The sequence below is a fragment of the Leguminivora glycinivorella genome, chromosome 23 (genome assembly GCF_023078275.1).
Source record: "Leguminivora glycinivorella isolate SPB_JAAS2020 chromosome 23, LegGlyc_1.1, whole genome shotgun sequence".
NCBI classification, from domain to species: Eukaryota; Metazoa; Arthropoda; class Insecta; order Lepidoptera; family Tortricidae; genus Leguminivora; species Leguminivora glycinivorella.
In genome coordinates this window covers 12,088,755-12,115,752 of record NC_062993.1, presented here as the reverse complement: position 1 = coordinate 12,115,752, position 26,998 = coordinate 12,088,755, and the positions used below count along the sequence as shown (strand labels likewise).

General features: G+C 40.0%; 1 protein-coding gene across 1 annotated transcript in view; it reads right to left on the bottom strand.

Moving 5' to 3' along the window:
* Positions 1–26,998, bottom strand: part of LOC125238365 (dedicator of cytokinesis protein 1) — a 102,685-nt gene that overhangs the window by 24,349 nt on the left and 51,338 nt on the right. Inside the window, 10 exon segments of the mRNA XM_048145671.1 lie at positions 3,618–3,771; positions 4,985–5,083; positions 5,995–6,202; positions 7,224–7,376; positions 8,335–8,573; positions 8,786–9,003; positions 11,587–11,757; positions 12,975–13,079; positions 22,727–22,901; positions 25,982–26,112. Of these exon segments, the coding sequence (XP_048001628.1) occupies positions 3,618–3,771; positions 4,985–5,083; positions 5,995–6,202; positions 7,224–7,376; positions 8,335–8,573; positions 8,786–9,003; positions 11,587–11,757; positions 12,975–13,079; positions 22,727–22,901; positions 25,982–26,112 (1,653 nt within the window).

Sequence of the window (26,998 nt, the reverse complement as noted above, 5' to 3'; positions counted from 1 at the left end):
GTTAAGGCAAGCGCAGAGGCGAGGGCTAGATGGAAGTGCCCTCTGGAATAGGGGTCCGCGGTGTCGCCACTCACCGTCAGCTCGCCACAAGCTGCCCCCGCGGGCTTATTATTATTATTTGTATGTCTTTCCCATCACGGAACAATGGTATTCCGGACCTTTGGGAGGCGTGCGCGGGGCCGAAGCCAACACGTAGAGGCCCTTTCGACACTTTAATGAAATGTAAGGGGTACACCGAGCGGATGTTGCCCTTGCCCGTATCATGGGACACACGCAGAGGCAACACCCGCCAGGGTGTAAGGACTATTTGAGAGTTAATGGAATCTAAAATGAACTGGTCTATTTTGATGAAAGTGATGGACTAAATACTGGGCTATGGATAAAAAACCGGACGCCTGCCTAATAAAACGGTATCCAATTTTATTTCCGGCAGACGGTGACTCGTCCCCACAAGATGGGCCCCCACAAAAAGCGACATCCAAGATGGCTCAAGGGCAACACCGGTGTGAGAACTCAAGGGTGTCGAGAGGTGTACACCGCTTTCTGCCCAGTGGCTGTTAAGCCACTGCACCAACTCGCGTCTTATGCAAATTTTCACTTCCACCCCTGGGGCATATAGCCCTAACGACTCCACTCTGGACGGCCAGCCAAGGCAAGCCAGAGGTAGAGAGTACTGTCCCACCCACCCGCCTTACGGGTAACAGAACTCCCCAGGAGCACTCGGGTACGTGGGGTCGCTGTTCCCCAACAGCTCGCCACAAGCTGCCCTGCGTTGACTGATTGCACTGGTAAAACCAATGGGCGATGGGGTCGTCACATCCCTACGCCTATTATTATTATTATTTGTTTGTCTTTTCCATATCTCGGGACCATGGGGTCCCGGACCTTTGGGAGGCATGCGTGGGGCCGAAGCCAACAACACAGAGGCCCTTTAAGACATTTTAATATAAAGGCAAGGGATACACGTGGCGGATACCATCCCCGAGCGCACAATGTGATACACCCGAAGATGGTCCCCGCCAGGTGCAAAGACTATTGCAGTGCAACACTTTTGTGTTGCGATGGGAACTAAGGTCATAAGGCTATTGTTTTGCAAATTGGATGGACTGGTTAATGGGCTATGGGAGGAGACTATCGGACACCTGCCGTGACAATTAGTCTCGGAATTGTAGGAGACAGGCGGTGACTTGCCAACTCATTGAGTGGGCCCTGCAAAACGGCCGCACGCACGGTGCGACAACAGAGCAACACTTGAAGAGAGGCTAAGAGGTTGTCGAGAGGTGAGACTGCGGTAGCCAGATCCCGGTGATCCGTTCAGCAGGCCGCCGGCGTTATGACATTTTACACTTCCAACCTGGAGCATAGGTCCCGCTCTTGCGAATCCACTCTGGCCGGCCGATTAAGGCAAGCTCAGAGGCGAGGGCCATAAAAAAGGGCCCTCTGGAATAGGGGTCCGCGGTGTCGCCACTCACCGTCAGCTCGCCACAAGCTGCCCCCGCGGGCTTATTATTATTATTATTATTTTCTTTATTCATTTTGATTCTTAGGCTAGGCTTTTTTATAATATGATTATAAAAGTAAAATACAAAACCACATACAAAACAATACAAAATATATAAACACATTATAAAAAACCTAACCTAGGGTGCCGCCAGCAGCGGGGCAGGGCCCAAGCTGCCGGTGGTTAGGGCTGCAGAGAGAGGAACCGTCGAACTATACGCGCCGTGTCCAAGATCACCGCCTTCTGCATCTGGCCCTTGATCCAGCCACCTAGCGAGAGTCTCTTAAGATGTTGGTCGAGACTCTTCGCTATGAGACCGTTCGCTGAAACGACTATAGGGACAATGATCGTTGAATCAACATCCCACATGGCGGTTATCTCGTGAGCCAAGTCTAGGTACTTACTGGACTTGTCCTTCTCGGCTTTCACGAGATTCTCATCATGGGGGATGGTGATGTCAACGAGCACTGCCCGGCGTTGCAGTCGATCTATTATCACAATGTCAGGCTTATTGGCTACAATAGTCCTGTCAGTGATAATAGATCGATCCCAATAGAGCGTGGCACGACCATTTTCGAGAACTGGCGCAGGTAAGTACTTGTAATACGGTACTTCGCGGTCCACAAGGCCGTATTGAAGAGCAAGTTGCTGGTGAATAATCCTGGCTACGAAATTATGTCTGTGCAAGTACTCGCCGTTAGCTAGATGAGAACAACCGGAAATGATATGCCTGAGTGACTCTCCGGGACGGCGGCATGCCCGACAAATGTCGACCGTACCGTCCTTCAGGATATATTTCCGGTAGTTGTTCGTCATCATAACTTCGTCCGCAATTGCACAGGCAAAACCCTCGGTTTCTCCGAAGAGGTCCCCGAATCGTAACCAGTTCACCGATGCGAGCAGATCTACATCGGGTCCCGTGAGGGCCTTGTAGAACCGCCCGTGTAGCTGCTTGCTCTCCCATACCGCCTTGCGGTCCGCAGTACTTAGTACCACAGGTTTGCGCCAGTTCTCTTTCGCCAAGGAGAGCGGCGTGAGGTTTCCGTCTACTGCCACCACATCACGATGCATCCCACACTCGTTGTTACGGAAGTAATTCCTGAGATTGTACACCTCACGGTTGTGGAGATTTTTGGCGTTTAGGAAGCCTCGACCTCCGCACTTCCGTGGGATGTACAATCTCATAACAGACGAGCGCGGGTGTAACATACGGTGTGTGGTAAGCAGTGACCGGACCCTCCGATCCAGGGCGTCCAGCTCGGTCTGGGTCCACCTTAGTATGCCAAAGGAGTATGTGAGTAGAGGCATTACCCAGGCGTTAAAGGCGCGCACTTTATTGCCTCCTGACAAAAGACTGTTAAGGACTTTTGTGAGCCGACTGAAAAAGCGCTCCTTCACCGACCGTCTAATGCCAACATCCTCAATACCCAACGACTGTGACATACCAAGGTACTTATAGGTTTCTGATTCAGAGATAGATCTGAACGACATCGTCTCAGAAAGTTGTAAATTTTCTGAATTTACAACCTCCCCCCGCTGTACATGCATAACCGCACACTTATCGACACCAAACTCCATTCTGATGGCGGTACTGAAAACTTCTGTGGTTTTCAATAGCACCATCAGGTCTTGGGTGTTCGGTGCAAATAGTTTATTATTATTATTATTATTATTTATTATTTCAACATTAGCATTAACAGTTAAACCTTACATGCTAACACTTGGATTATATTGCGTATAATGAATTTCACGCGACATTATACGCGATATATAATCCGTTTCCATAGTTTTATTTCATAACTATCGCGGTAACCGAAGACAATATTAGGAAGTGCTTCTTTGAATATTTATGAGTGTGCGTATCTCAGACCGCAAGATACTGTGCCGCAAGTCAAGGTCCTCATAAAGCCTGAAGGCCAAATAGGATTTCATGCGACGCTACGCCAAAGCAAAACTCGAACTCGTAAGTGGTCTGGACCAAGCCCTAAATGTTAAAAACCAAGATCAAAGCAAAAAGATCCGGAATAAGTACTCCAACTCCGTAGTCCATTGATGTAGACTCCGATAAAGTTTATGAATGGTAAAATTACCTTAATATGATGATGATGAAAATTACCTTGAGGTCTCTTTCACTCGTGGTCTGTGGCTGCGTCGGTTGATCTAGAGGAGCTGGTAACCATGATAGCAGTCTGGCGTGTAACCTTAGTGTAAGACCCGCTTCGGCCCATTGGTGACATGACCGGTGCATGTCGCATAGTTTGTGCACATATCTGAGAACAAAACAGTTATTGTAGTATTTAATGAACAGTAAGTAATCTGCGGATATAAGCGAACGGTAAAGGAGTATACAAGAGTGGTCATAGAACTCTGAGCTACAAAAACAGATACATAAATAATAGGGATGTACCGACTATTGATTTGGCCGACTAGGCCGACTACCGACTAGTCGGCGCTTGGGTGGCCGATTAGTCGGCCGACTAGTCGGCTAGTCGGCCAAAATATAATTTTCGACTAAATTCACATTTTGAATGTCATTTTTGGTTCTTCATTCGCGGTTTTCATGATTTTTACAGGTTTTAAGGTTCATGCCAATATTTATATACATTTTCCATTTTTAACAACCGGCTTGGCTTAGTGGATAGTGATCCTGCCTATGAAACCTATAATCCTAGGTAGGTACAGATATTTGTTGTCTTGACAAAGAAAGGAATTACCTACGAATAGGTACATAATACAACCATAATTTTCAGCTGATATTTAGTTTTGTACTGTTTTCTATTACTAATGAAGTGCCGACTAATCGGCCTTTTTTGCCGACTAGTCGCCGACTAATCGCCGACTAGGAATGTGGCCGGATAGTCGGCTTTCCCGACTAGTCGGCGACTAGTCGGTACATCCCTAATAAATAACATTTCAAACAATACGCCCTTAAGGGCCTCCAAAATTGGCCCGAAGCATGTCGCAGCAGTAGCGATATAATAACGTGAGTACAACCGTAGTTTCATTAACACAAGTCTTCTTGACTTTACCGTGGGTCTCAGTCAATCTGTCATATAATATTTATTTATTTATTTATTAAAATATATTTGAATATGTCTCACGAAAGTTAAACGTCTATAATAAGCTCTTTTTCGGGGCCGTCTATGATTTTTATCATCAGTGACAATAAAGCAAACTTCATAATTAGAGAGAAATCATGAAATAAAGTATAGAATAAGTGTAAACATACATACAATCACGCCTGTATCCCATAAAGGGGTAGGCAGAACACATGAAACTACTAGAGCTTCAGTGCCACTCTTGGCAAATAAGGGGTTGAAAGAAAACGAAACTGTGACATTGCAGTGACAGGTTGCCAGCCTCTCGCCTACGCCACAATTTGACCCATATCCCATAGTCGCCTTCTACGACACCCACGGGAAGGAAGGGGGTGGTGAAATTCTTAACCCGTCACCACACAGTGACAATAAGTGTAAAACTTACCGAATATACATATGTGGCCTTTCGATTTGCTCGTAGAAATGCAGCACTTTGGTTGTAAGCAGCATCCTGTGTGATATCGCTGACTTAAGTGCCGCCGCTCTGTAACAGATAGATAAACAATGTAGTCGAACACGGAAATATCTATTAAATATCTATTATTTGGTGTTAAAAAAACAATCTTAAAATACGAGTGTAGTTTTATAAAATGATTGTTAGCGATTTTCATAATCAGATCACACAAGTGATGTGTCTCATTTCATTACCTACTCATTGTGTACAAGTTGCAAAAACAAAAAACACGCGACATAAATTGGCTCCGTAGTTAAATTACATGAGCATTCAAAATATCAATAATCCTACTATACTTACATAACACCCCACATAGCGATACAATAGTACATTACTACAGAGGCCGGGACAAAGGGGGTTGCCGGCCGAAGACATATAGAGGATAGGTCTGAGGCGGGCAACCCCATTTCCCGCCGAGGTATGTATAGTGCTTTTCTCAAACATGGTATGAAATAAATAGAGTCTACTGAAAATAGTAACTTTGGATGGCTGTATCTCCTAAACGGTGCGTCGTAGCGCAAAAATAATCGAATTTTCGTTCCCCTTTGATACTCCGTATACGCTTATAAAAAAACAAAAAGTTAAAAAAAAATTAAAAAAAAAACGAAAAAATTTTTTTTTGTATGAAAACGCACCCAAAATCAAATATTGTCTAGGGCCCGTACCAGTTGCAGTCGGCACGTCTATAAAGCCCCTTATAGTTTTTTTTTAATTGGCTAAATACCTGGATGTTATGTCACAATTATCTGTGTTTGGAAATTAAAAAAGAGGACTTTGCCGGCCTTGGCCTGCAAGGTTTGTATGAAATTCCATTATCTATCAATCGTCCTAGCCGCACCTGCAACGTCATACTTCGCTGCCAATTATAAGGCACATAACATCAATATTTCATACCATGTTTGAGAAAATGTATATTTTAAGTATTAGAGGTTGTATTATACCTGTATTGTAGCAGCGTGTCCAACTGCCTCGCCGCAGCAGCGACTAACGCAGCGGCGGCCGCGCGTAAACCGCCCGTAGCGGCCTTACATAGCGCTCCGCACAGTGAAACGAATCGCGCTCTCCACGCAACGTCACCGCTGCCGCGTTCGACGAGAACGTCTATTTTGTCGATTAGCTCGTTTTCTAGGTCTTTTAGAGGACTTTCCGCTGAAAAGAGAGGAGACATTTTTTTTTATACTACGTCGATAAACAAGCATACGGCCCGCCTGATGTAAAGCGGTCACCGTAACCTATGGACGCCTGCAACTCAAACAGTGTCACATGCGCGTTGCCACCCCATTAGAAACTTGTACATTCCCGTTTGCGGGTTGCCGACGACTCAAAGGACAATAGACGGAACAAGTTAGTTCCGTAAGTCCTCCCGTCATCAGCACACCGCACCCTCGTTGAGCTCTGGCAGCCTTACTCACCGACAGGAACACAACACTATGAGTAGGGTCTAGTGCTATTTGGCTGCGGTCTTCTGTAAGGCGGAGGTACTACCCCATCAGTTGGGCTCTGCTCTAGATTCGAGCGAGACGATATCCGCTGTGCTGTGCCCTACCACACAAAGCGGAATATCATTCGCTATGCCCTACCTCCTACAAATGATTATTTCTAGAATGTGTAACGAAACCAACGTAACCTTCATTGGAATTTCGCGCAGAGTGTAGACGTCGTACACTCGTCTATACACACAGTACAGGGGGCGAAGGGTATGCGTCCCATGCGCAGCTATCCCCTACACATTTCACTCAGCGCTAAACATACGTGCCGCTTCATAACTCCCTTGGGAGAACGGGTTGTCTACAAGTCCCGTTACGCTCGCACCTTCCCGTCGGCACATTTACAGTGCGAGTGTGATTATGATAATTTAGATACCGAACACGCTATTTCTCTAAGTAGTAGGCTGATTCTGAGGGTGGTCATGTCTGCCGAATGTCGAATGAGCTATGGGCCAAGATCACCACAGAGTGGCAGCCCAGGCCAAAACGGGGACCCGGCAGACCACGTATGCGATGGCGGAACGAGCTAGACTCCTTTTTGGAAGAATGGCCGAGGACTGCTCAACACAGGGAAGAGTGGAAAAAGCGGGGGGAGGCCTTTGCCCAGCAGTGGGACATGATAGGCTTCCAATAATAAAAAAAAAATAGTAGGCTGATTTGAATATATCTCAGTTAAGACTTACAACTGTCTCCAGTGCTGACACTGTGGTTGTATTCCGTCTGCATCATATCAAAGAAGAGTGGTATGGTGGTGTTCCTGACTTCTTCATCGCAAAGGAAGCTCACTTCTAGGAACGGGCCGACAAGGCATGGGATGAAGGCGCGCTTGTGGTCACCTGGGGAAATAAAAATAACATTATAACTTTTTTTTTAAACAAATTTAGTATGGGTTAGCACATTGTTGCTGGCGAATTCTCAATGTAAATTGAGACTCCAGTGCCTGTTAAGATCTATTCTTACGGGTAGATGTTTGCTATAACGCCACCCTAAGGCGGTTGAGAATTGATGGAAGGCATGGATAAATTCGCACATATCCAGCAGGCTTCCGTGGCGCAGTTGGTAAGCGCGATGGCCCCGGCAAGGCCAAAGGTCGCAGGTTCGAGTCCTGCCGGAGGTGTGAATTTTTCCATTTTTCCTTTAATTTAAAAATATTATAACGTTTGTGAAGCCAAATACCATTACAGTGAACTAGAAAGGGACACAATGGGTAATAAAACAGTTTTGTGAGTTATGTCTTACTGTCTTACCTAAAGCGAATCACTGTCCTGTCCTGTCTACCATCCCACCGAACAGGTTACATGTCCTATTCATTTTCTGTTCAGGCAGCTCGGCTTTGGAATAGTCTCCCAGTCAAAGTTAGGCAGTGTCCGAGCAGGTTTACTTTTAAAAAAGCTCTAAATGAGTATTTCGCTGGCAGGTGATGAAAGTTGTTGCCATTGATTCGCGAGTCATCTGATTTCATATTATGTATAATTATGTATTTTACATGTATTTGTATTAATATTATGTATGTATTTTGTGTATGTTTATATATTATGCATTATTTAAGGTTGTATGTATTGTGTAATGTGTCCTAAAAGTACCAAATTATCCTGTTTTTAGCCTGGTACACAGTGGATCAGTTATATCTACTTACCTAAAGCAAACCACAGGTCTCTAAGCAGCATTGCAGCAGCTCTCCTAACGTTTCCACAGACGGCAGCCGCCCTTGCTCTTCGAGCAGGTCTCATAGCCTCCATGATGGGTTCTATAGTGATCCAGGTAGTACACAGTGGATCAGTTATATCTACTTACCTAAAGCAAACCACAGGTCTCTAAGCAGCATTGCAGCAGCTCTCCTAACATCGCCACAGACGGCAGCAGCCCTTGCTCGTCTTGCAGGTCTCATAGTCTCCAGCTGCAGCGGTTGTGACGAAGCCAGGGTGGCTACAGTGTGGAACCAGGAGCGACACATGGAGTGTATGGCTGTTATGCCTTCGGAGTCTGCTTCGTCGATGGATTGGAGGCGGTTGCAGAGGGTTATGGAGATTAATCTGCAAAAAAAAACGTTGGTACAGTAAGTATTTTAATCTTATTTACGTGTAACGGGGGTAGAGCACTTGAAAATGCTTCAGGTTAAGTGCCACTCTTAGAAACTAAGGGTTTCAAAGAAACCCTACAATTATTGTCACAAGATCGGTAAACTATAAAACTGTATAAAAATACCAGTGTATAAAGTTTCCAGAATAAGATCGAGCAGCGGTACCTCAAAGCGTGCAGCATAACGTAATGCTGCACGTGCAGCATATCGGCCCAGTGCGCGCGGAACACCGGCCGCTGCAGGAGCGCTTGCAGCAGAGCCAGCGCATCCACCACGAGGCTGGCGCTTCCCCCTGTCTCCTGCTCGAGTGCCGACACGACGAGCAGGTACTGGTCTTCGGACATCTGGCGGACTATGTCCAGGAGGATGCTGATGATGCGACGCTGAAAAAAAAAGGCCAGAGTTAAAAAATATATAATACACACAAAGTCTTGATGGACTATTCGAATAAGCCAAAAATGATTTAAATATAACACTGAGAGAAAAAGCAATCAGTTTTCATTTTTTTATTTATTAATTACTAGCTTTTGCCCGCGGCTTCGCTCGCGTTAGAAAAAGACAAAAAGTAGCCTATGTCACTCTCCATCCCTTCAACTATCTCCACCTAAAAAAATCACGTCGATTCATCGCTCCGTTTTGCCGTGAAAGACGGACAAACAAACAGACGCACACACTCTCCCATTTATAATATTAGTATGGATAAATGGGCTTACTCTTGGCCTCTTGGCCAAAGGCAAAGACGTGGCCTACGATGGAGTGAGCTCGCCCAGAAGATGCCTGTTCACTCTTGATTTGAAGGTCGCCGGGTTATATGAGCTCGGAACTATAGCCGTTCGTTCAACAAGTTTTTTGGTTAAAATAGAGCCGAGCAATTCCCGAAAAGTTTATACATTTGGATCACGTCTCCGATTTTGATAAAAATGGGTAGGCTGATAGAGTCCATGATGCTGAGCAAGATCCACTAGGTTTCCCAAAATGTCCTAGGTTGTCTGTGTGAAACATTCCTTTTTTGTTACTAGATTTCTATACAATTTCGGTAACCGGTGGTGGTGGGGTTTCGGTGAGAAACCTAGTGGATCTTGCTCAGCATCATGGACTCTATCAGCCTATCAATTTTTATCAAAATCGGAGACGTGATCCAAATGTACAAACTTTTCGGGAATTGCTGGCCTATGTGCTCTTTGGTTCAAACAAGTTAGATTTCGTTAAGTGTAACTAGTTCTTAAAGTTATTTGTCATTTGAATCAACAAGTCGATTTTATAAAAGCAACATAACACATATTGTTTTAAACATATGTTTGGCTGATTCAATTATCTGTTAACAAGTTTGACCTTGTTGTTCGAAAAAATTCGACTGATATCATCAATATTGTGATTTATTCCGTTTACTTTTGTTGCAAACAGATAAACCTGCAACAAGTCGAACTAGTTAAATACCCAAAATGCACTCTCAGTATACTAGCAGGGGGAAATTAGCTAAAATTACGGCATAATTAATGGAAGGTTTTTTTAAATTGAAATATGTACGTTATAGACCGAAGTTATTTTTCATCAACCCTCCCCACTCCTCCCTCCTCTGCGTCACCCCTCTACCCTCCCTTAAAGTGCCGAAAATGCGGTTTTTCTCGATTTCTGACAAAACTGTTGAAGATACAGAAAAAGCGCGTAGGAACGAAGTAATCCTTAATAAATTTACTACAAATCATTCATTAACACTTTGGTTCTAGCACTTATAGTTTACGCGTGATCCGTCACGAAAGTTGGTCCTTTGCTGCAATCTTCTTTAGTGAATGTTAAGTTTTCGCCCAAAATGCATACGAAATCGTCGAAATTTGTTTGATATAACTAAAATATTGTAACTCATGACTAAAATAAAATTAAGGGGGAAAAATCACTACCATGGGTGGAATTTCCAATATGTCTTGGAATTCCAGTAACCATTTAAGACGTAATATTTTCACGGTAGTAGTCGCTAGGAGTACCATTGATCTATATAGTGTATCTATGACTGGGGATGAGCTTTTGGTAGCTGTTGGTAGAGCCCTGGAGTATCAATCCAGTAGCCGTGAGTTCAAGTCCCACCCATGGTAGTGATTTTTCCCCCTGAAATTCATTTTCAGTTTATAATATTTTAGTAATATCAAACATATTTCGTAAGCAATTTGGGAGAAAACTTAACATTCACTAAAGAAAATTGCAGTAAAGGACCAACTTTCGTGATGGATCACGCGAAACCTATAAGTGCTAGAACCAAAGTGTCAATGAACGATTTGTAGTAAATTTATCAAGGATTACTTTTTTCCTACACGCTTTTTCTGTATCTACAACGGTTTTGTCAGAAATCGCGAAAAACCGCATTTTCGGCTATTTAAGGGGGGGAAGAGGGGTGACGCAGAGGGGGGAGGGATGGGGAGGGTTGATGAAAAATAACTTCGGCCTGTAATGTACATATCCCAATCAAAAAAAATCTTCCATTAATTATGCCAACATTTTCATACATAACTTTCCAGAAGCAACGGACTATACGGACTCTAAACTTCTACCAACAATATCTTAAATACTAAGAATAGAATAGAATAATTTATTGCATGTCACAAACCAGATATAAAGGTGTTACATATAATGTGTAAAAAAATACTAAGGGCTGGTTTTTCAATCGCCAGATAAATAATATCTGTCAGATAAATAATATCTGTCAGATAAATGTTAGCTGTCATTGTCATTTATACGTGTGATGAAAAGGATAGTGATAACTTTATCTGCACGGGAAGCATGGTCGCGCGATAGACGATAAAATAGCAGGCCGTCCCTATCGCACTATTTGTAAGTGCGATAGGGACGGCCTGATATTTTATCGTCTATCGCGCGACCATGCTTCCCGTGCTGGTAGATACATTTATCTGACGACTGAAATACTGACCCTAAAGCTATTATAATTCTATAAAAAAATATTTCATAAATCTTACCAATAAAGGGTCATCATTGTTCCGCTCATCCTTCATCATATTAGCGGCGACCCGGAGTACGGTGGGCAACAGCAGTTTCGCCAGCTCGCCTCTGTCGGCTTCCACTGGGCCCACATCGTCCCTGGCAAGCAGGGTGACTAGTTCGCCTAGCGTTTCTACGCATAGCTCCACCTGTGTTTTAGAATTATTTTTTTTATAAGATAAGTCATGAGTGTGTCATTTTCAATCAAAAGAGTACTTATTATCGGTTGTTATATCAATAATATAGCACGAATTAAAAATCTACTTTATCGATAACCGACAATGAGGTAGGTACAGTTTTGTTGGAAATGTCACAAATGTTGCTTGCCATCACAGCTCCTTATACTTTCAAGAATAAAATAGTTATTTGTTATACAAGGGGGCAAAGTTGTATTTTAACGCCGAGTGTGGGATTGAAAAACGAGCAAGTGAAAGGATTCTATAGTTGAACCACGAGCGAAGCGAGTGGTTCGAGAATAGAATCCTGCACACGAGAAGTAAAATACATTTGCATCCGAGTGTAACACAAAACTTTTCCCCTCACTATAGCGAGGAAACTACAACGCAAAAAATGCGTTTATCACTGCTTCCAGTAGTTCCACAGGTGGTAAATCATCTATATTACTAGATTCACCAACTTTTATCAATTTTAAAGCAGTCAATTTGACTTTATTCAAGGTCAAATTATTTTACCCTTTACTAGTCGATAAAATGCGTTTTTACCCGCTGGTATTAAAGGACAAAACACGTGTTTCCGAGCTAGTGAGGGGAAAAGATTATTTTTATTTAACATCCAAACAGAAATTATTATGGTCCTTATCGCTATTATAATTTATAATTATAAACCATAAAAGCAACTATATTTTTGACATCATTAGATGATAATTTTGCGGTATTGTGCTAACTATATTTGATATCATAGTTTTGGTATCGTGTTTAGTGAGTTGTTTCACAATGTGATTTTCTACGAATGCCTTACTGGTTAGTACCATAAAGTAAACAGAGATGGTGTTGTTGTATTTAAGCTAAAACTGACCTTTTGCACTCACGAGCTGCATTCCATCAAACAATTTGATTAATAACATCGTCGTACATTTTACTTACTTTAAAAAATATTTTTCCTTTTAACTGTAATTATTGACCGACGATCAAAACACAATCATTGCTCGATATGTTTTGATATGTGTGTAATGTTTGTTTTTATTTTCTACATATAATGAGAGTTTTCTAATGCAAGTCTGATATTTCGTAACCATTTGATTCAGAATAAACTCTTATAACTAGATTTTATTCGACAATTTCAGATTGTGTACACAACTAACCATTCATCGACCTTATAAGGTCGACCGATGGCCTCCAATACATACGATTTGCTGATGCTGCGTCGGGTCGTGGAGCCTCGACGAATCCGCGCCCAGGAGTCGCGCCGCCTTGTCCACGGAGCGCGACTTGTGTGCCGCCTCGCGGTCCAACTGTCACACCCGAGAGCTTGGTGCGATACCCGATACGAAATGATACAAAACTACAAAGGTTCTAGTAGGAAGTTAGTCTAATCATAGACGCTGATAACACCCAATGACCTTGACAGGCCTACCTCACGATGCAAGTGCCACTGGGTTAATTTTTCATCGCGTCAGCGTCACAGCAAAAGGACATAAGATTTGGGATTCGGAATTCGAACTAAGGATGAAAATTGGTAGGTAGGAGGGTCAACGGGCTAGCCAAAGAGGATCGAGTATTATAGAGTTACTGTCGAAGTAAAATGTGTAATCACAGTGCATAGACTGCAATCTCTTGACGCAGGCTTAAAACTTTTGAACCTCAGTTTTGACAATTTGGCCCATATTCTTAGCTTGATATGTGTTAAAATGTCAAATATTAACCCTTTTATTAAATATTAAATTAAATATTATAGGACATTCTTACACAGATTGACTGAGGCCCACGGTAAGCTCAAGAAGGCTTGTGTTGTGGGTACTCAGACAACGATATATATATTATATAAATACTTATATACATAGAAAACATCCATGACTCAGGAACAAATATCTGTGCTCATCACACAAATAAATGCCCTTACCGGGATTCGAACCCGGGACCGCGGCGCAGCAGGCAGGGTCACTACCGACTGCGCCAGACCGGTCGTCGTACCTTCGTATGCTTAGACACAGATCCGTGCGTGGGAATTTCAATCTATTGTTTTAAATGTCAAGGTCGTATTTTCAATGATCAAAATTGACAGGCCGCATTCGAGGGGTTAATATTAGCGCGATCTAGCTGAGAATACCTACCCCAAAGGTGTAATGCCATCTAGGCCACCGTACCTTTTTCTGTATGGTACTGAGGTACGTTTTTTTCTTGAACTTTATTTGTCTATAAGGAGTTATATATGTCTTTGGGCTAGCTAAAAGATAGAAGGTAAGACAAGGGAAGAAAGGATCAAAGAATTTAGGGAATTACTTATTATCTTTTTCGTATCGAGTATCCTGTACAAGCATACACCAAATTAAATGCAGACTGGTCACTTTATTCTTCAAAACGGTTCTTGTTAAAATATTTCGTCACGGTAAACGTTGAATAATATAAAATGACCAGTGACATTCACGTTTGACAGTCTGTCAATCGCGAAGCATGCGACATCAAGAATTTGCACACAATTTTAGTGAGCGACATCGAAGGCTCATGTTAATTTTTTTTTTTAAACACCAATATCAAAAATCATTGCTGTTACGTTTCATTATTATTTAATAGGGTTTAAATATATTAGATATTAGTAAATTCAACTTTTTTTTAACTTAAAATCCGATTAACCTAATGTCTCATATTTGGACATTAACTTCACTGGAACATGTTTTTTTTTTCTTTAGGTATATTATATTATTAAACATGTAAAATTGTCGAAGGTCGCTCGACATGTTTCGCTCCGTAACGAGGAGCATTTTCATTGAGCACGCGCGAGGTTTACTGATGATTCGCCAAAAAACGTTTCCCAAAGTTTCACATCCCAAACTATTATTCCCAAATTATCATTTCCCAAATAAACGTTTGGCAAAACAACTTATCGCAAATTGACATTTAGCAAATTTTTTTTGGCAAGTATTTGTTTCCCAAAATATTTACTTGGTCAAATTTCATTTTACCAAATATTATTTAGTCAAAGGTATTGTTAGGCAAAATTTCCATTTCCCAATATATTGTAATTAAATGGCGCACTAGAAATTTGTTTGTTAATTTTATGCTTTGTGTCCAAGATTTGTGTGAGATAATGTGTATGTCGTACTTTTTTCCTCCTGCTGCAAATGTCAAGGATGACATTTTCACTTGCATGTCCGGATACATTTTATTATCTACATAAATGACTTGCCATTCCTTGTAAAGACCCACCATGATATAGTATTGTTTGCAGACGACACCTCACTTATTTTCAAACTCAAACGACAGCAACAAGCTCACAGTGATGTAAAAAATGCTATCTCTAAAGTAGTGAACTGGTTCAATGCTAATAATTTATTATTAAATGAAAAAAAGACTAAATGTATTAAGTTTGTCACTAATAGTAACGTAAGGAATGAGCAAACAAGTGTCGTTGTGAAGGATGAGGAATTGGAACTGGTAGATAGTACAGTTTTTCTTGGTATAACTTTAGATTCTAAACTTCAGTGGGGTCCCCATATTGTTAACCTCTCGAATAGACTTAGTTCTGCAGCTTTTGCAGTGAGCAAGATCCGTCAGTTAACAGACGTGAAAACAGCTCGATTAGTTTATTTTAGTTACTTTCACAGCATTATGTCATATGGTATTTTACTTTGGGGCAGTGCTTCAGAGATAAATACCATATTTATTCTGCAGAAGAGGGCTATTCGAGCAATATATAAAATGAACCATAGAGACTCACTTAGAGATAAATTTAAGGACATTAATATAATGACAGTGCATTGTCAATATATTTATGAGAATATTATGTATGTACATAAAAACATTTGTAGTTTTAAGAAAAACTGTGATGTACATAATATAAATACTAGAAATAAACATAAACTCGCGGTGCCCTTCACACGGCTCTGTAAAATTAAAAAATCATTCATGGGTAATTGTGTTCGATTTTATAATAAACTTCCGAATCATATTACTGACTTGTCAATTAATAAATTTAAGAATCATGTAAAGCGTGTACTCATTTCCAAAGCTTATTATACAACACAAGACTACATGAATGATAAAACAACGTGGGATTAATTGTTATTCGAAATGGTTTCTTATTTTTACGTTTTTTATTATTATTATTGTTGATGAAATTAATATTGTATTTTTTTGGACATTGGATTTTTCCTAGAAATATTCTAGACATGTATTTTTATATATACATATTAGTCACTCGTCGTCGCACCTAAACTGACTCTGTCACACACGAGTTTTCTGTCACAATAGTAATAAAATTATTACATTACATTGATGCCTTTTAATATTTATTGTCAAACGTTGTTTTGCATGGTGTAATTTGTAGAAACATTTTTTGACAAAAAAATAGTTGACAAAATAATTTTGTCCAGTAATTAATTTGACAAAAATAAAGTTGAGCAAACTTTTCTTGTCCAACTGAAGCCTTGGGAATATAACTGAAATTATCATTTGACAATTTTAAGTTAAATTTGGCAAAAAAATCTTCGGTAAATTAAATTAATCCCGTAGAAATGAAAATGCAAATGCCTAAATATTTTCGAAATTTGCGATGTGAAATTTTGACCAAACATGTTTTTGGGATATAAGTTTTGCCATTAAAAACGTTTGCGAAATAAAGTTTTGTCTAAATAAAATTTGACTATGTCAGTGTCTCACGGTAGTTTTATTATTAAAATATTATATTATTCCTTAATTTGAGTACAAAACCTTATACCTTAAGTTATTTATGTTGAAATATAAAAAAAAAAAATATTAAAATAATAATTTCATGTTCATGGGAACAATATTCATGTTTCAGTGACGATATTATTATTTATTTTATTAATATTAATAAGGCATTGTTAAAAAATTAGTTGAATTTACGACAAACTTAAAAATACTTATAATACGAGAAATAAATAAATACACATCTTCATTTTAATAAATTATACGTGGTAGAAGGAATATGGAAGTGAAGTGATATTTGAGAAATATAGAAGTGACGTGAAAAAGTGATACCTCGGTTATAATTAATAAATGATTAGTGACTGAAACATAGACCAGAACACACATCTAACCTTTTAAACAGAAAAACCCTTAAACACAGAACCCTTTGAACACAAAAACCCTTTTAGGTACTTGGAAGTTTTGATAGCCTTGTCTCTAGAAGGGTTAATTGGGTGATTTTTTTCAAAGCCCCCCCCCCCCTTTTTTTTTGGATTTGGTAATTTTTATGTGGTTTCCACTCAGAATCGCGAGCTCTTTCAATCCTAATCCGAGAAAAAAGTGTCCCAAGGTGTGTTCCCATTCTGTTACCATTTTTTCATACATTTTGTATGGCGGTAACGGAATGTAAGATTTGAAAAATGTAAAGAAGTCTTGGGACATTTTTTCCCCCTATCAGGATCGAAAGACCTTGCAATTCGGAGTATGAATCGCGTAAAAAATACCCATGTTACAAAAAAAGTGGGGTGGAAAATGAAAAAAAAATGGCCCAATTACACGTCACATTTTCATCTAAGTTTGGCGTTCAAATAAATCATCGACAAGGCTGTCAAAATCATTGCCTCCTTAGCTTGGACTGACACTACCACAATGGGTGTACCTTTTTTAACCAGTACCCTTGTGACCACTATGTAAATGTGTAATTTAATGTGATGAGTTTTGCAAACAAGTGTAATCTAAATATATTTCAAATGAACAAATTGAAATAGATGTCATATACGAAATAAAGACTGACGAAAATCTCTAGTGACAATGGTCTAAAAAGGATTCACCACAGATGCCAAGACCAATTTGGCCGACAGGGCACGGCGAATTCGAAATTCGTTTCTTTTAAAGGTGAAACAAAAATGTTGGCTAAATGCTAAAATACCTAAAAACACTAACCCCTTATTCATAAACGTTCACTAAAGTTATCAAGCCGATAAACTTTGTTTGTCCCTTTCTATCACACCAATACGTCGGAAAGGGACAAACGAACTTTATCGGCTTGATAACTTTAGTGAACGTTTATGAATAAGGGGGTAAGTGAATATGAAGATTACCCATTGTGAATTTCCAACAGCAACTACGATTAAACAACACAAAAAGGCCCCTTTTGTCACTACTGTGCGAAAGTAACAGATACATAAAAAAAAAAACTTCTGTATGGCAATCATGGTCGCGCGATAAACGATAAAACATCGGGCCGTCCCTACCGCACTTACAAATAGTGCGATAGGGATGGCCTGCTGTTTTATCATTTATCGCGCGACCATAATTGCCTGCCTGGTCTACATGAAACACACACAGGTGACCACACAGCATGCACACACGTGGACACACACATAAATATATTGTTAGTGTACATATAATATAAAATAGATCCGGATAATGGTGTGAAGACTTTGAAGATATTTTGTGGTATTATTTTTTTTGTGATTTTTGAAGTTATTTTGTGTGCAAGTCTCATGATGCGGGTGCCAGTTGGACTGCTCAGGGGTTAATGACGGACACACATTCACACAAACACAACTGTCTTACGTAACACTAACATCATACACGGTGAAAGCAAAAGGAAAGTTCAAACTTTGCACAGTGACTTTTGAGGTCATAATAATGAACAACATTTATTAGGCACTGGTCCCACCGCGCGCTAGTAAGCTATGAGCTATCGGCTATAAAAACAAACAAAAGATAAGCACTCCCGTGCAAATAAAAGAGACACGGCGATATTGATAGCTCACCGCTGGGCGAGTAACTATAAACATCGCCGAGTCTCTTTTATTTACACGGGAGTGATTATCTTTTGTTCGTTTTTATAGCCGATAGCTCATAGCTTACCAGCTCGCGGTGGGACCAGTGCCTTAAGGGACCAATAATGAAATCGTAAAAAAATTTTTGGTGTTTCATACATTTCGACTGTCATGATGCCGCTCATCTCTATGGGACAGCTAATTTTTTTTTCGCGATTTCAGCATCGGTCGCATAATAAAAGTTGTTCTTTATCTCAAAAGTCACTATGCAAAAATGGTCCTTTTTCTTTCATCCTGTATAGGCGGTTAATTGCAGCAACTACTTGTACCAAATGAATTAACCAACTTGACATTTGGCTTAGTACAACGTCAATATGACAAATGACATTATCCATAAAATGGTGAATGATAGAAATACTGTCTAATGACGAGCGATCAGGTAAAAGTACATTCCCATGACTGCAAGTAACCACTTAGAAATACCATGCCAACCCTACAGATGAGTTCAAGTTTCGTGTAAATATGCACCACATTTTAATCTTGAGTAAAATTAATAAAAACTAACATGGATGTTCTTTTGAGTAGATTATTTCCGATTTCAAGTATGTATCTATGTTGATGGCGAAAAAGTTGTTAAATGATTGAAACAATATAATTTTAAGTAATTGTATAGCGTGATGTTTTAAAATTAGTACGTTTAGTGCAAACATTAGTTTTGATTAGGATTTATCATTACCTACAAAATGTAATACCAAATGTTTAAATTTTATAACAAATGAAAAATACTTAACAAAGAACATTCTATCTTCATTTAAACTTTATCTTTTCTCGCATATCATAAAAAAGTCAAACAGGAATAAACAGCCTATTATTTTCTTGTAAGCATACAAGAATAACTCTACACTCTACAAAATACCTATACAGTTTTGGAAAGCTTGTATTAAATATTTCAACATGTTTACACAATCAAAAACATATTTAAAAATATTTTAAGCGGGTTACTCACGTATTAAGTCGATATAGCGTTCGACATGTTTCGGTTCAATTTCGAGAACCTTTCTCAAGAGTAGCGACACCCCGCCTTTACATGTCGAGAGCGCGACGCATACTGCGGGCGCTTGCTCGGGCAACATGTCGAACGCTATATCGACTTAATACGTGAGTAACCCGCTTAAAATATTTTTAAATATGTATGAGTCTCACGGGAGTTTTATAGTTACAATCAAAAACAGTTTATTCTTGCGAGACCATATCGTTAGATACAATCAAAATGTAATTTTGATAGACTGGTTTGTATAAACCACCATTTTATAAAGAATCGTTTTTATATACCGTCCATCAAAGTATTTCTATAAACTTGAACGCCGTGACGTCTCGAAATACAGATGTACACAGACAGATATAGTGCGAAAAGATCTGCCTTCGTATTGTTACGGAAACGTACGAACGTGTCATGCTATTTCAGTCAGTCTCAGTACAAGATGTACTTACATTGACTGAACTAACATGACAAATACGAACGTTTCCGGGAAAATACGAAGGACATCCGTGTCGCACTAAATCTGTAATAAATTACAATCATAGCATTGCATAGCGTTCAAATTGTGTATATTTAGAGGTCAATTGCATTACAGGTGTTTTTTTTTTATTTAATTACAAAATATTGTCTTCGGTTACCGCGACAGTTACTCATGAATAAAACTATGGAAACAGATTAAATCGCGTATAATGAATTTACAATTCAACCCGACGTTTCGAACACTTTACAGCGTTCGGTCGTGGTCAAAAATCACAATGTGCAAAAGCTACCCACATACAAGAAATATTAACGAACCATGACCATAAATAATATAGATTTCTAAGGCAGTTTCACACACTATAAATAAAGCTAGCTATACAATATTCAAAAAAATTACCATTACTATGTCATTATACGCGAATCCGTTTCCAGTTTTATTTTAATTACAAAATTTTCTCTGTCAATGTCAAAACGCTGCACAAACATTAAAACACAATAAATTCGTTACGAAAGTTTTCCGAGTGTAACCTGTAATGCAAATGGCCCAAAGGTTTAGTGTACACAGACAACACAATTGCGAAAAACAGTCAACATGCATCGACATGCGTGCTTACCTGATCACTGGAGCGGACATATACACGCCTGCTAGGCGACTTTAGACTCGAATACCAGCGAATTCGGAAACATTTTTTGTAACAAATTGGATATATTATATTTAATTTTGATACAAATGGTAACTTGTATGATTTTTTTTAGTTATATAATCTTATTTCTCAGGCCTCAAATCATTAACATATTTTATGGAGCGTATTCTATAAATAACTAAGAATCGTCATCCTCCTTGAGTTTGCCACAGCTCACAGGACCCCAGTCCGCTCTGACAAGTAATCCCAAGATTTAGCATAGACACTAGTATTACGACAGCGACTGCCGTCTGACCTTTCAACCCGAAGGGTAACTAGGCGTTATTGGAATTAGTCCGGTTTCCTCACGACGTTTTCCTTCACTGAAAAGCGACTGGCTAATATCAAATGACATTTCGCACATAAGTTCCGAAAAACTCATTGGTACGAACCGGGGTTCGAACCCGCGACCTCCGGATCGAAAGTGGCACTCGTACCACTAGGCCACCAGCGCTTTTTAACTAAGAATGTATTTAGGAAATATATAAAAAGGTTAAAAATTGTTCCAAATTCGCTCGCATCGAGTCTGTCACCTCTTCTGTGGCTAGATTGCTAGGAACGAGCCAATTCATTTGGTGCTGTGCATTTCAACATTTCTACCGCAGCAAAAATAGACTCAAATTACATTGTAAGATTCAAAATTACTTGACACACTATTTCGATTTAAGGGACTTCTATACGGGCTATATTTTTACAGGTATATGTGGCCGGCATCTATTCATGACCCTCTCTCACATCATATGTTAGATAAAGACACCAATCATTGGCACATATTTGCAGAGCAGTGAAAATATTACCCATTTAGAATCCCCTTTAGGCACTGGTCCCACCAAAAGCGTCTATTTTTCTACGATATAAATGTTGATGTTTGAATATAAAGTGTACAAGTACATACCATTTCGAAGTTTAGACACGGAGGGACGGTTGTTATTACAAAGTGGACGCCACATGTATTGTTATACCCATAACAAGAATGGTTTCTGATATGGTTACTATCTTATACGATAATATTTAAAAATCGTGTGCAAATGCACTTCATTATTTAAAAAAAATTGATCAATTATAATTTAATATTCATGAATTATTATAAAGAATGATTGTAAATAAAAATATATAAGGGAATGAAAGTTTGCCCAATTTACTGACCACTTCCAAGTTACCAGTTTTTATATATCGAAATGAAATTAATTTAGTACAAAACAGAACAATAATCATTCAATTAAGGCATCAAAAGTTATGTCTGATCATTCTGATCAATTTGAATAAAATACAATAATATGCACAAAATATATGCAACATACAATAGTAGACTTTTACTATGTTCAACCTCCATCGCGATATGGCGTTATACTATGGGGCAACATCTTATATGGAATCTCATGTTTTAGTGTCGCCTAGAACACTCGTGGCCAGTAAATCTCCTATAAACCTATACTTTAACAAAGCTACTTTATCAATAGAATTAGTCCCCAAATTAGAAAAATATTAAGTCGATTTTCCATAAAAAAAATACAGATGTAGTGTCAGTGTCTCATTTTTCGTAAATGTGCTACTTCAAACACTGCCTGTACTTCTTGTACTGAGACTGACTAAAGGGCCATTTTTTTTTTTCAGAGTTGTCCACTCTACTTTTTTGTGTCATGGTTATTTTTTACGCGATTCATAATCAGAGTCTTTCGATCGTGATAGGAGGATAAAAAATGTCCCAAGATTTCCATGCATTTTTCAAACCTTCCATTCTGTTACCGCCATACAAAATGTATGAAGAAATGGTAACGGAATGGAAAAAAAAACCTTGGGACACTTTTTTTCTCCTATTAGGATTGAAAGAGCTCGCGATTCTGAGTGGAAACGACATAAAAATTTCCAAATTCCAAAAAAAGTGAGGTGGACAACTTTGAAAAAAAAATGGCCCTAAAATGACATGAGTTCGCACGTTTCCGTAAAAAGACGAAGGGAAAACCTTCTACATCTGTACGCCTTTTTTCTACTGATTACTATGTCTCATTATATCTACTTACCTCGACCTTCTCCATGAGCAGCGCTTTGACAGTCAGCGCGACGTGCGGCAGCAGCAGCGCCCGCGCGGCGCCCGCGCGGCACAGCGCGCCGCGCACCAGCTCGAGGAGCGCCAACATGCGCTGCTTGCCCAGTCGAGACAGGGGAAGGGCGTCTAACGCTCGGACTACGTGAGCGCTGCGAACAAATTACATCATTTAATACCCAGTAGGCTTGTGCCGTTTCGTTCGTTGATCGGAGCGCTCCGATCTCGTTCAATCGCTCCCATGAACTAGTTCGCTCTTTTAGGTCTTTTGCTTATTTAGTTCAGCCAGACCAGCGATCACTGCGGTCGGAAAGATCAGAACGAATGGGACCGAATAGTGTCAAAATTATACGAATAGTCCACAGATAGTAACATTCCGGGCCGAAAGGTTGTAAGTAACCGAAGTTTAATATGAAAACTTGACTTTTTTTGTTGCTCTGCTACTCGGTCGGCGCAGTCACACATTCGTTCTCGATCCAAACCGCTCGCGCTCGCCGATCCTATACTGAACTAAATGAGCAAAGACCGATTCTCAGACCACGGAAAGATTCAGTTCATTTCGGTCATTGATGGGATTTTTAACCGACTTCAAAAAAGGAGGAGGTTCTCAATTCGACTGAATGTTTTTTTTTTTTTTTTTTTTTTTATTTTTTTTTTGTATGTATGTTACTCGATATCTCCGAGAATCCTGGATCGATTTTGAAAATTTTTTTTTTGATCGAACGGGTATAACCCCGAGATGGTCCCATTGACACCAAGTCAGGGTCTGATGATGGTATCTTGGAGAAATCGAGGGAACTCTTCAAATGTTATAGGCACATGTAAGGTTTTTAGTGTATTTTTCAAAGGTACACCAGTATTTACGCCTGACGGTAGTAATTTTATGTGGCTGAGCTGATGATGGAAGGTCAACTCCTCAATGGTTAGGAGTTAAAGGATAATTCTTTCACTACTGTACATATATTCGGACTGATACGTATAATATCACTAGGAACCACTAAAAATCAACAAATAAATTAACTTTTTAACAAAAAATAAAACCGCCTTCAAAAATAAGCGCGTTACAAAACACGGAGAAACTAAAAAGCCAAAAATAACAAACCTTTGAATTCAGATTTCTTATCAGATTGCAATAATCTAAACATCCAAATTATAAACAAATCAATTATTTTTGAAGGCGGGGCCAGCCTGCGTATGGTTGGGAGGGGCAAACAGGTCTGGTACCGACTTCAAAAATAATTGATTTGTTTATAATTTGGATGTTTAGATTATTGCAATCTGATAAGAAATCTGAATTCAAAGGTTTGTTATTTTTGGCTTTTTAGTTTCTCCGTGTTTTGTAACGCGCTTATTTTTGAAGGCGGTTTTATTTTTTGTTAAAAAGTTATATTCCTAACAGTTCATAGTTCGTGAACGACACAAGCCTAATACCCAGCCAAATCCCGTGTATGGCACTGGTCCCACCGCAAGCTAGTAAGCTATGAGCTATCGGCTATAAAAACGAACAAAAGATAAGCACTCTCGTACAAATAAAAGAGACACGGCGATTTTGATAGCTCACCGCTGGGCGAGTAACTATAGACATCGCCGTGTCTCTTTTATTTGCACGGGAGTGATTATCTTTTGTTCGTTTTTATAGCCGGTAGCTCATAGCTTACTAGCTCGCGGTGGGACCAGTGCCTAAATCATCGCTCGACGACAAACTATAACTCGCTCACGCTACCATCGCGTCTATTTTATTTACACGGGAGCGATTATCTTTTGTTCGTGTCTATCGCTGATAGCTCATTGCTTACTCGTTTTTGGTGGGACCAGTGCCTAAATTACATTAAGGTACAGCGGGACAATTTCGACTGAGATACAAATAAAATAAATAAATATTATAGGACATTATTATATTAGGAGGCTGGCAACCTGTCACTGCAATGTCACAGTTTCGTTTTCTTTCAACCCCTTATTTGCCAAGACTGGCACTGAAGCTTTAGGAATTTCATGTGTTCTGCCTACCCCTTTATGGGATACAGGCGTGATTGTATGTATGTATGTATGTATAGGACATTCTTACACAGATTGACTGAGGCCCACAGTAAGCTCAAGAAGGCTTGTGTTGTGGGCACTCAGACAACGATACATATAATATATAAATACTTTATATACATAGAAAACATCCATGACTCAGGAACAAATACCTGTGCTCATCACACAAATAAATGCCCTTACCGGGATTCGAACCCGGGACCGCGGCGCAGCAGGCAGGGTGACTACCGACTGCGCCAGACCAGTCGTCAAATGCGAAAAATGCAAATGATCCATTTATTTTCATGTTTTACAATGTTTGCATTATTGATTAGAGTGTGCAGTGTCACATCTCGGACACTGGCGATCAAATATATGAAAGAGGCGCGTTCCTAGCACACATTCTAAGCTCGTGTAGGTGGACGCGTACCATGCTTGTATGAGTGAGATATGACAGGTCGACTGGTCGCGTTTTTGACAGGCGGTAACTGCGAGGTAACCGAGAGGGGGTGGGCGGCGCTTTCAGCGGGGAGCGGAAGTGGCCATACTGTATGATAGTACTCTTTATTATACTGTGGCAGTGTCTACTGGTATATGGCACGCGTGTTCAGTGGATACACGTGGAACTCAATAGTGTAATAATGGCAAAAATGGATCAGTTACAACTGTCACCCCGTCAGGATTTGCCCCGCTGTACCTTACATGAAACGTAGACCAACCAGGGGCACGGGCTTTCCTGTATGCTTCTTATGCGACAAGTAAAGGGGCTGACAACACCCAATTGCGTAAAATTGATGTTACTTCCGCAGTTTTTTAAGACAAACTATGAGTCTTAGTAAGGCAAGTAAATTATATGTTATTATTCATTATATTTCAAAGAACATAGCCGTATTCGATACACGATTTAATGAAATCGGCTCGATAGAAAAAAATTGCAAAGATTGGTCTCGAGTTCGTCATTAAACGGTTGTGTGTCGTTCAATTATTCACTTAGTTGTCTTTAGTTAATATTATAGTAACAAATATATACATATCTAAAACACTAACGAAACATTTTGCACAAATAATGCATCTTTCTATTTTATTTTAATATTTTTCCGCACTTTTTGTACCCAGTCGCCCTCTTTTAGTGACATCGCGCTCTCACTTACTCCCATACGATTAGACAGTGTACGCTAGCGTCAAGGCCATTGGGTGTTGTCAGCGTCTTAATTACCTGAGCTCAGTATGCGGGAACACTTTGATGGCATGTGGTACTGCGTGCGGTAGATATTTGAGCGCAGACCCTTGACAGGTTAGGGCGTAGTCGCCACACCGCATCAGCCATACTAACGCCTCCATCAGACTCTGTAATATAAACGTTTCATAAGGTTTTTCTTTGTTGGTTGGTTAACTTAATCAAAATATTTGGATATAAGCTTCTATTCTGTAGTTCAGTCACCATAAGTGATTTCTGTACCTTGTCGCTTTTCATCAATGGCCTCTAACATCAATAATATGATGGGTTAAGCAGCGTCCATTACATTGCGGCACTTCCGCAAGTGGCTAGTGAGCCCAATGCGAGAGCGGCAGCCGCGACCGCAAAGCTGACAGGAGAATGTGGCCGTGTCCAGTGACATAGGTTGGTTAGGGCGCTGGTGTCTTAATTCTCGCCTAGAGTGAAGAAGGTCAAACCATGCTTGGTTGTGTGCAACTACTCCTTCACCCAGGGTCTTCCTCCAGTGATCGCGGTTCTCAGCCTCCATTTCCCAGCTTTTAATCGTTTGACGTTTGAAGACGTTAATGTGACAAGGTATAGAAATCATCACATATTTATGCCGGTGACTGTTCCACAATTCCACATCTTTCAACAAACACGAAACAGGCAAATAAATTGAAATCTAAGGCTTTAGGCTTATCAACTTTGAACGATTTCAATCGTGTCATTTAAGATGACGCGTATATTTGCCAAACCTAATGACAATAAGAGCCAAACGCGTGGTCTTCATGAATGAAACTGCAAAGCGAATAAGTACATAGGTACGGCTTTCTAGACACTAGTACATATTCTGGTAGCCTTTTAGGATTAGATACATGGAGTGCCTCTTAAGACCTGCATACCGTATCGATTGGATCATCCAGATATCCTCTTCCTCATAGGCATGTAATAACTGTTTTGATGGTATCTCAAGTGCCAAAAGATTTTTAACTTCTGATTAGCAGAAACGTCTGCAATCGATGCCACTAGGCTTAG